The 11,042-nt window shown below is 29.8% G+C and overlaps 1 protein-coding gene across 2 annotated transcripts; it reads right to left on the bottom strand.

The window, feature by feature from the left end:
• Nucleotides 1–1,483: 1,483 nt before the first annotated feature.
• On the bottom strand, nucleotides 1,484–8,062 carry LOC105786320 (uncharacterized). 2 transcript variants are annotated; one of them, XM_012612697.2, is made up of 10 exons: nucleotides 7,545–8,060; nucleotides 7,246–7,435; nucleotides 7,034–7,167; nucleotides 5,341–5,453; nucleotides 5,127–5,250; nucleotides 4,604–4,759; nucleotides 2,525–2,680; nucleotides 2,062–2,141; nucleotides 1,903–1,952; nucleotides 1,484–1,817 (listed from the first exon to the last, which is right to left on the bottom strand). In XM_012612697.2, the coding sequence occupies exons 1-10, from the start codon at nucleotides 7,941–7,943 to the stop codon at nucleotides 1,684–1,686; spliced, it is 1,536 nt and encodes a 511-aa protein (XP_012468151.1). In that variant the 5' UTR covers nucleotides 7,944–8,060; the 3' UTR covers nucleotides 1,484–1,683. The 2 variants fall into 2 exon arrangements, 1 of the variants encoding a protein (XP_012468151.1); XR_001131361.2 differs by having other exon boundaries at nucleotides 1,721–1,817; nucleotides 2,062–2,130; nucleotides 7,545–8,062.
• Between the last annotated feature and the right edge of the window lie 2,980 nt (nucleotides 8,063–11,042).

Below are 11,042 nucleotides of genomic sequence, written 5' to 3'. Positions count from 1 at the left end.
TAAAGGACCGACCTGTCTCTTTTTTGAGGACCTTAACTTTGAATTACAACTTAACCTGACTGAGAAGATATTGTCTTATGAACCTGACATCTACCAAGGATTATATGAATCTGTGGTTCCACGTCATCTTATCCCTTTTCAATAGGAGAATGATAAATCAGATTTTTACTTCTGATTTTTAGCATTTTTAATTGGATTTGAATTTTTTTTTCAGGAGGAAAAATCTGATTTATCATTTTCTTAATAGAAAGGGATAGGGATGACGTGAAATCACAGTTTCATACAATCCCTTCTCCTCCCCATGTATAATGTTACAATTATTTCATCATTTCCTTTTTCTTTTTATTCCATCGGAGTGTTAATTTAGTGATTAGTAGGGACAAATAAACTTTGGTTAAACTACACTCAAGGTCAGTAAACTGTTAGTAAATTTACGTTTCGGTCATTTTATTTCAAAATGATCATTGAATTATTCGAAAGCTTTCATTTAAGTCGCTGGGCTATTAAAGTCGTTGTAAGATGGTTTTCTCTATTCACATCGCCTGTACCAATCAAAAGCTCTCATTTCCCTTCTTTTCTATAATTTAGTTTTTTTTTTTGTTTTTATGAAATAGCTTTGTACGTTACGAACTTGGAAACCAAAATTTAAACATCTTTCTTCTCCGATCTCCAACTCTAATCGTCAGATCAACATAGACCTAAGATATGTTTTTTACTCGCTGATGGGTACTGATCTACTGTACCGATTGTCGAATCGTCTTTTGAAGCTCTCTAACCAAACTTAAAAAATAAAATTTAATAGCCCGATGACTTCTATAGAAACTTTCGAATAGCTCAGGGGCTTAAATGAAAACTTTCAAATAGTTTAATGATCACTTTGTAACTTTTTTGAAGTTGAGTGACTAAAATATAAACTTAATAATAATTTAATGACCTTGGATGTATTTTACCCTAAACTTTTGAACCAAAGGAAAATTAACCGAAACTAACGGATCAATGTATCTTTTATATTCATTTTATGGTCTATGAAGAATAATTCTTTTGATGTCATAGTTGTCTCTCAACAATTTTATCTCCAAAGCTCGAACTTGAATTTTTTTTTTGTATATCTTACGACTGTACCCAATACTTGTTGATTATTCTTTGAATACCAATTTTCATTTCAAGCATATTTAAAGCTTCGAAAATAAGTCATATTCACTATTCAAATATGATAAAATATTAAAAATGTTTTATAATTTAATTTAAATAAAAATAATTTTATTATTACACTAGTCATTGGCGTGAGACACGCTAGTTTGAATTGTGAATAAGTTCATCCAAGGTCAAACTTAAGCAAATTAGGTCAATTGGTCCATCCCTTAGATCTAATAACAATAAATCAAGTTTTTTCCATAGTTGCTTTGAGTACATTTTGAGATTTTCTTTTTTGAAGTTGCAACTTTTAGCTATATCAGCAATTACATAAAAGTAAGTCATTACAAGCATCGAAGCAAATAATCACATAGCTTTAGGTCCCAAGACTTCAATTTTGCCATTTTAGCCTACATGTGGTTTTCAATTATTTTTATTTTCTCAATTATTCGTTTAAGAATTAAGAGGCAGATTGATTGCTAATTTGGCTATACAATGTTAAATAGTTTTCCTTTTAAAAAAAAGAACAAGAGTGAAGCCTTATCCCTGTTAAGATTGATGTGCAAGGTCATGATAATATTGAGAAATCCAGTCGGAGATGATGTTGATTTCCATTTGCCGTACATCTCGAAGCCATTTCGGATCGTCTTTAGTTGCAAATCTTAGATCCACATGGTGAGCCCCTAAACCAATGCCAACATCAATTCAATATTGATGAATATTATATATACATGTATGCATATGTATGTCAGTATGTATTCTTCAAACCTTGTTCAGCAACGATTGCTACAATGGTTTTGGATATGTTCTTCAAAACCCTGCCCAATGATCATCAAAAACAAAGCTCAAACATTAGCAGATATTAAACCCGCCCAGGTCTTTGTATATATATATATATATATATGAAGTTGGATAGAAAGATGTTACCCTCCACCGCTCCAGGGATCTCTTAAGCCATTAAAGAAGATCATATTGCTTCCATACCTCTTCAACACCCTGTAAATATCCTGTTGCTCAATCCCCAACACATTATTATCAGTACTGAAGATTTTCTCTTTGTTTTATGAGTTTAATACGAGATTAATGCACTTGTGTACACTCTTTAGAGTGCTTGGCATGATATTCTTTTGATACGAGCATCTTTATCGATTTTACCTATATATCCTACTTTAAGAGTGTTCAATGTGGAGTCAGGATTGGTACACTCTGCCTGTCACTCTCTAAGACGTTAAACATGAAATCAAACAGTCAAGAGTTGAACTTGATGCCACTTGTTTCGGGATCAATTTTCTTTCTTTCTTTTTTTCTCAAAAGACTTACATGAAGTATGTATGCATGTGTAACAAATATTTTATGGTAAAAGGTGAAAGGAGGAAAACTGGATGCTCACATGACCGCCGAACTCCGTAGTAATCCAGTTGGGTCTGGGGTGAACACCATAGAAGGCTTTGCAGGCAGCCGCTCTCCGAGAATAGTTCCATTGATTCTCCGGAAATATGCTTTCCTTATTGCTTCCACTTGTTGGCATAATCATTTCAGTACATGCCTGTCAGGGGCGAAGCTAGAACAATTTTTTAGGGGGACCAAATGAAATTTTAATTTTTTATAGTATATATCTTTATAATTTTTAAAGGATTAAATTGAATTTTTATAATTTTAAGGGGCCAAAGTATAATTTTACCTTTACTAATTTAAAATTTTAAAAAATTTTAAAAAACCTAAATGGCAATTTTTCATTTTAGGGGGCCGGGGCCCATGCCACCCCTCCTAGAATCGCCTCTTATGCCTATTGTTTGCTAATTTTACAATTCAGATTCTATTTATAGATTTCTAAAATACTAATTTTGCAGTAGCAGCTTTAGTATTCATCGTGATGGAAGTCTCTAAATTAAGGATCAAATTACATTTTACCTTCTTTACTGAAAAATAAGCAAATTAATCCATGTAGGGTAAATTAAACAATAAACTGCTTTTTTTTTTTAATAATTTCATCCGTTAGCCTAGTTGACGAAATAACCAAACAATGTTTACCTTATGTTGATATATAGGGAATAGTTTTTAATAGTAAAATGGATGGAATTTTTAACAACATGACCTATTTGCTTTTTGAACTAATTTCCTCATTTTTTGAATAGAGAAGGCACAATACAATTTGACTCTTAGTATAAAGACTTCCATAACGCTTTTACTTGATCATCTATACTATTAATAAACTCACTAACCGAATTGGTGTCACGGGTTAACAGGATGCCAACTTGGTAGGAAATAACCAATATACCCTTTTATTAAATGGCAACCATTATTATTTTGATGGTCTTTTTCGTCTTTTCATATTTTCACACCAAAAAATTTAGCCAGAAATTTTAACAAAGTTAACAATTGAGCTTGAATTTTAAAATATAAAAATAAAGAAATCCAATGTGACTTTTACATTAGTGACAAAAGACTGAGGCTCTGGATTCTTAAATACCTAACTTTGAGTCACATCATTCGCAATTGTCTTGTGAGGACCTCTAATCCCACCATGTGCAATTATTAAGTGTGAATTTTGTCTAGTTATAATTCAATCTTTGTTTATTTGTGTTTTGTATTGATTTGTTTCTATTTCATAGTAGGCTAAACAGATATTTACAATTATATTGTAATTGCACTTACAAACTCTAAAAGCAATAGACAGCAACTAAATTTTTGTAATAAAATAAAAAACTAAATTTCAAATATATGGAAAGTTTAGAAATTTAAAACATATTTTATTATTATGTTTATTTTATTTTGAATATCACCAACATCAATTTAAATATTTTTACTCTTATTTAAATATATTTTTAAATATTAATTTTATATTTAGAAACAATATTATATAAATTATAATTTTATAAATATCATATTAACTAATATAAAAATATTTGATTAGTTAGGGATAATATATATTATTTTTTACATTTGAACTTGACAACTAGATCCAACTTGGTCTATTAACTTGAATTTCATCAAGACTTAATGATATGACTAATGTTATTTAAATATGACTGGATTGACTAGTCGGATCGAGAATTAACAGTATATTAATCTAAACAAAAGGGTTAAACTGGTTGAATAAAAAATTGCTCGAAATTGGTAAAAATAAAAAAATTTAATATATTTTTTTAAAATTTCTATAAATTTTGAATTATTTATTTAAATATATTTGTAGTAGTTGAACCAATCACTGATTGAATTGAGAACTAGTGTGGTCTGATTGGTTCAACTACTGGTCTGGTTATTAGAACATTATATTTGACACTCTGATATTGTGTCATATCATCACTAAAATTTTATATTTCTTAAGTCTAAGAACCAAAATAAACCTAATTGTCAAATTTAGGTACCAAAGTGGATTAATAAAATATAGTGAAAAATTATGATATCCCTAATCCCAAAACTGAAAAAAGAAAGTAAAATGAAAAGAGGAGGAGAAATATTCTGGTACCTGCCAGCTCCACATATCGAGGCCGTGAGGATCAGGAGAATAAGCCAGATTGAAACACGTGGCAGTTCCAGAGTAGTTATAGTAGACACTAGCTGCACCGTACAACTTCGCAAATGTATCATTCCCTGACTTCGGATCATCGATCGCTTTACACATCTGCTCCCCAAAATTGTTTGAAAGACCAAAAAAAAAACCCGTAAAAATAAATTTCTGAATGAAAAGAAAATCTTAATTTTTTTTTGAATCAATCATTTATTAATTGTAATAATAGACTTTCTAATTTTTCATAAAATTAAAAAAGAAACTGAAATTATTTATTTAGGATAAAATGAATTAATTTAGTTTCTGGTCATATCTGTTTTTTCTGACACAATGCATAGAACTACTCTTAGTTTCTGCCCAACCCATAAATAAGAGGATAATGTACTTCAGCGCACTCGAACCTACATCCTCCTGTATTGACAACAATACTAATGCCAATTAAAATAAGACTCAATCGGTTTAATTTTGTTTAATTAACTACCTGTTTAACTGGATAAGCTGGCATTGGATTTAAAAAGTTTGAGGGAGTTGGATAATCTGTCATGGCAGTGTAAGCGAATGCTGTTTCAAGCCAACTCTCCAAAACGTCTACATCAATAAAATTTCTGCAATAATCAATCAAATTAAATTAATTAGAAGGTTAATTTCAAAGATTTGGATTCAATTAGAGAGATTAATTTATTTAATGTACTTACTTGCAAATTCGAAATGATTTTCGGAGTAGCTCAAGTCCCCCAGATTGTTTGCCAGTGTCTTCGATCTTTTTCCACGATCCCTTTATCACTTTGTAACAATTTTCGCTTTCACTCTGTTTTTTTTTTTTTTTTTTACAAATTGTGAGGGGAAACAATACTCTTTCTCTTCTCATAAATTTTACTTTAATAAAGGATCATATGGGTCTCGATGGATGAAAATATAAATTATTAGGTGCTAAAGCTGGAAATTTTATGTTAAAAGATCTAAATTGAATTATTAATTTCTTAAAGGGACTAAAGATGGAATTGTACCATTTTATTCCCTGTATATGTATCAATGTATGCAGCTTCGAATAATTCATATATTTTCCTCATTTACTTAAAAAACAAAAAAAAGTAAATTAATCATTGTATATTAGATTAAAGAGTAAGTTGTCTTTTTCATTAAAATTCCATCTATTTCTACTATTAAAATTGATGTAGTTGAGGAATAACTAGATAGTTACATGTGACATGTCATATGTATCTCATATTGACATACAATGACCCGTTTTTAATAGTAAAATTGGATGAAATTTTAACTAAAAACTAATTTTCTTGTTTATCTAAACCTATATTTTAAATAGAGTATAATACAATCTATCTGTTAATACAAATACAATTTTACCCATACACATTCACATGCACACTCATGGAATCTTATCCCATAGATTTGACTTAGTGAGGGGGATTTTTTAATTGGAAAAAAAAGGAGCTTCATTAAATTAAGGGTTTCCTTTTTTATAAAGTGGTAATAATGCATAAATTTGTAAATTTTTCAAAAAATGAAGAAGTTGACTACACATGGTCTAATTGATCGATTTTGAACATGAAATAGTGTTGCATGCACGTGAACTTTTACCTAAATATTTTGTTGAAAGTAAAACCACCTCTTCACTCTCTTTTAATTTCAATATTATGCAAATTAGTCTCCTAAAAAAATGAAACAATTTAATTTTGTCAATTTCAAAAGTAAGCAATTAAGTACAATTAGTCACGATCATTAATATTTTCATTAATTGTACATAAAATTTTATTAATAGAATAACAAATTAATCCTTCAATATTTACATATTTTGGGCATGATTATAAAAATTTATCTGAAAAATGGATAAATATAAAAACTAAAAATAATATATAAAAAATATTAACTCAAAAATATAAACTAGATAAATGTGTAAATTTTGAAAGTTAAATTTATTATCATACAAATTAAAATTACGTAAAATTGATGAAAAAAATAATGTTGTGATTAATTGTCCTTAAATGCTCACTTTAAAATTAACAATGATTAAATTGCTCTATTTTCCTAAAGGAACCAATTTGCTCAATATTGAAATTGAGATGAATTATAGAGGTCAATTTATGTTTTTTACTATTTTAAGGATGGGCAAACTATATTAATAGTCACCTAACGATATTATTATTTTCTCTTTTTCACCTAATTAACTTGAATTTTGGGTGTTTCTTTTTTTAATTAGTCACTGGTGATAAAAAAAGACAAAATCGAATAGTTGAATGTCTATTTTATAACTTTTCATAGTTAAGTAACTAAAAAAGCCATAATTGGGTGACTACTAATGTAATTTAACCTTTTAAGAATTTACCAAAAAAAATTAGACTAAAATAAATAAATAGAGTTAAGAGAAATAACCCTGAAATCTTGAGTAATGATGTTGTTGAAGCTATATGGGGATGTTATGTTCTCAAAGTTGAGGATTGGAGCAGAGGATGCCAGAGCTCCAATGGCGACATGCGGATATTTCAATCTAAACCAACTTGCCAGCACTGCCCAAAACATTAAAATTAAACAAGAAAAGAAAAGAAAAGAAATCAAGGTTTGTTTGAATTGAATCTTAATCATACTTCCACCGTATGAACCGCCGAAAACCACCACGGGGGCATCAACCGCCGTCAAGTTCTTCTTCAGATCAATTATTAAAGTGGCGTAATCCGCCAAAGCCTGCGTCGATGTCAAATATCCAAGTGTACTAGCATTACTGTAAGCAACATCTTTATCACCGCCGAACGGAATCGATTTTCCATAAAATCGATGCTGCAAAATTCACATCATCGAACATAGTCATATACCCTTTTGTTTGGTCACCGAGAAAATGAAGGAAAATTTTTTTAAAAAAATGGGGGGTGTTGTTAATGAATCGTACCTCAATGAAAACAAGAAGAGCTTGAAAATGTGGTGCAATGTCGAACATGAATCCAGTATTTTGAGCAAACCATTCAATATCTCCTTCATTTCCAGTATAAACAAAGATTGGGGAATTTTTCTTTGGGCCACCCCAATAAGTGTCATTGATTAGATATCTATGTTGAAATTTTTGGTAACTTTTGGGATTGAAGTTGAAATGATCAAGGATTTGGGTGAAATATTTTGTTTTGTAAAGCTTATTAGTACCGCTACTTTTTCTAGGAAGCTTTACTTGCTCTGCTTTAATGGCTGAAGAATGAAATCTATAACCAAAATTGACTGAAGATACTGAAAAACACAAACAAGAAAAAATAGAGAAAGCCCAGAAAAATAAGATTAAATTTGCTTCTATCCTCATGATTTTGATGAACTTATCTGGTTTTTCTTTTCTAATATTGAATAGTGGAAAGACAAACAGAATCTTAAAAAGAAGAAAGAAAAAACATTAACTTGTGTTGTTTTGAATAAAATAATTGAAGAAATACTTATTTAAAAACAGGATAAGAAAGAAATAGTTGGGTGTTGGTTTGGAAATGGTTTAGACCATTGTTATAGAAGAAAGGTTAAAATGTGCTATTAGTCCTTGTATTTTTCAGAATATTAGATTTAATCTCTGTACTTTTAATTTTTTTAATTTGAAAATTATAGTCCAATCAATACCCTTTTGGTAGCTTATGTCACATATTTATTTACAATCTAATTAATATGCAAAGTTAATGATTATTCTGGGATTTTAAATTAGAAAAGTAAAAATTTTTAAGTATAGAGATTAGGTCTCAAATTTTATCAAAGCATAGGGATTAATTGCAAATTTTAACCTTGAAGAAATTTAATAAAAGAAAGGCTTAATTATAAATTTGGTCACTAATAACCTTTACATGTTTGGTCAAAATGGCCCTAATTGTATTTTTGAGCCTTTTTTGGCCATCAACCTTTTTTTTTTTTTCAAATTGCTTTTTTTAACAGATTTCATGAAAGTATCGTTAAAAAAGTTAACGGGATGATGTGGAATTTCATATGTGGAATATTTTTTATGAGATGTAATCTATACTAAAAATATTGAATGTCTGCATAGGGGTGTTCATTCGGTTAACCGACCGGTTAACCGACCCGAAATTGCTATAACCGAATTAACCGACCTTCCAAAATTTTTAACCGTTAACCGAACCGAATTTTTTTTAAAAAAAGTTAACCGAACCGAATTTTTTTCGGTTAATAAGGTCGGTTAACCGAATTAACCGAAAATTATGTGTTTTTTATTTTTTGGTTAAAAATTACCCGAATTACCCGATTAACCGAATTAACCGAATTAACCGAATTACCCGAAAATTACCCGAATTACCCGAAAATTACCCAAAAAGTTCGGTGTTGAGCTTGAGAAAAAATTGGGTCGGGTTTAATTTGACCTATTTTAGGCCCTACCCTACAAAATTCGGTTTACCCGATTTTTTTCAGTTAACCGACCGGTTTCGAACCGATTTAACCGTTAACCGAAAAAATAAAAAAAATTAACCGACCCCTGACCGAATTTTTTCGGTTAACCGACCGATTAACCGAACTCGGTCGGTTAACCGAAAAAAAATCGGGTTAACCGAATTATGCACAGCCCTATGTGTGCATTCATTTTAAAATCTATTTTAGATAATTACGTTTATTTTCTTTAAATTAAGAGTTATTTTTTTAACTTCATGAATTATTTATTTATTTTATTATTTTCCACATGTAATTATTTTATTGGGTTATCTAAGTAATAGATTACATCTAATTAATCATATTCCACATATGATATTCCACATTATCCTGTTAACTTTTTTAACTGTACTTTCATCAAATTTGTTAGGAAAAGTAATTTGATAAAAAAAATAAAGGTTGATGGCAAAAAAAAAATGCTCAGAAATACAATTAGGGCCATTTTGATAAAAACATGTAAATGTTAGTGACTAAATTTATCATTAAGCCTAAAAGAAAGAAAAGGACATTTTTGGTGGGGTGCGCAACTTGTTCCTTGTCTAACATTTTCTTCCAATTTGGCCATCAATTGTTATCCAATAATATCAAATTAAATTTACAGATTCAATTATTTAAATTGACATTTTAAAATTTCATACTTGTATATAAACCATATGAAAGAACGAAGGACAACTACAATTTTGATGGTGACATTTTTTTAGCAAAAACTACGTTAAAAGAAATAAAGAACGGAGGAAAACAGAGGGGGAAATAGAAGAGAATGAAAAATAAAGATAAAAAAAAGTTAAAAGAATATAAAAGAAAAAAATTAAATTGCTGAAAATGAAAAAAAATATAGACTATTTGTAGAATTTAATCTAAAATTTTCGTTTGAAATGATGATTTAACGTGCCACATCAGCTTACTGTTACACCGTTAATGACAATTGTTGACACCGTTTTTTTTTATGAAAACGGGGTCGACTTGGGTTTTGGAAAATGAAAACGAAAATGGGAGTCGCCACCTATCCTTTTTGATGAGGTGTGATCGAATCACCTCGAAAAGTGGTTGTTTTTAATAAACGATTTGATTTTATTAAAACAACAAGTTTGGTCCACGAAATTCAGAAAAATGAGTTCGGGAGTCGGTTACGCACGAGGAAGGATTAGCACCCTCGATACGCCCAAAATTGGTACCTAATTGATTACTTAATGTCTTAGTGTCGAAAAACTGAAAACTTTAAAGAAATTTAAAATACGATCCTTAAAAAAAACTCGAATGGCATGGATTAAAATTCAAGAGGATATTTGGCAATTTGGTTAAACGAGAAATCGAAACCCAACACATTAGGGCACGTTCCTCGAATTTCCAAACGCAAAACATTGTCTTATTTTGAAATTTTTGGAAGGATATTTAGCCATTTGGTTGAACAAGAAAAATCGAAACCCAGCATATTAGGGCATGTTTTCTCGAATTCCCAAATGCAAAACATTGCCTTATTTTGGAATTTTTGAAAGGATATTTGGCTATTTGGTTGAACGAGAAAAATCGAGACCCAGCACATTAGGGCACGTTTTCTCGAATTTCCAAACGCAAAATATTGCCTTTATTATTTAAAAAAATCCTCATCTCGGGAAAACAACGTGTCATATCCGATGCGTTAGGAAACAACGTACTGAATTCCCGATAATGAGCTTTTTATTATTTTTAAAAGAGTAATCTCAATTATTTAGATTCAACGAAGAAAATTGGAACCCAACACATTAGGGCTCGATTTTCTCAAAGATTCCAAATACCGAGTATTACTTATATATTTTTTTAAAAATTTCTTCTTTTTTTTTTTGAAATCTAAATAAAAATGGGTGTAATGGAATGATGATGATATAAGCAAAATAATACAAGCGAGGGCTACGAAGTAAAATAAATACAAAGACAAACTAATATAATACACAATTGCAAGCATATAAGCAACAAAATTAAAACATTCATTCCAAATAATGAAAATGTA

The sequence above is a fragment of the Gossypium raimondii genome, chromosome 1, assembly GCF_025698545.1.
Source record: "Gossypium raimondii isolate GPD5lz chromosome 1, ASM2569854v1, whole genome shotgun sequence".
In the NCBI taxonomy this organism is placed as follows: Eukaryota; Viridiplantae; Streptophyta; class Magnoliopsida; order Malvales; family Malvaceae; genus Gossypium; species Gossypium raimondii.
This window is presented reverse-complemented; position numbering and strand designations above follow the sequence as displayed.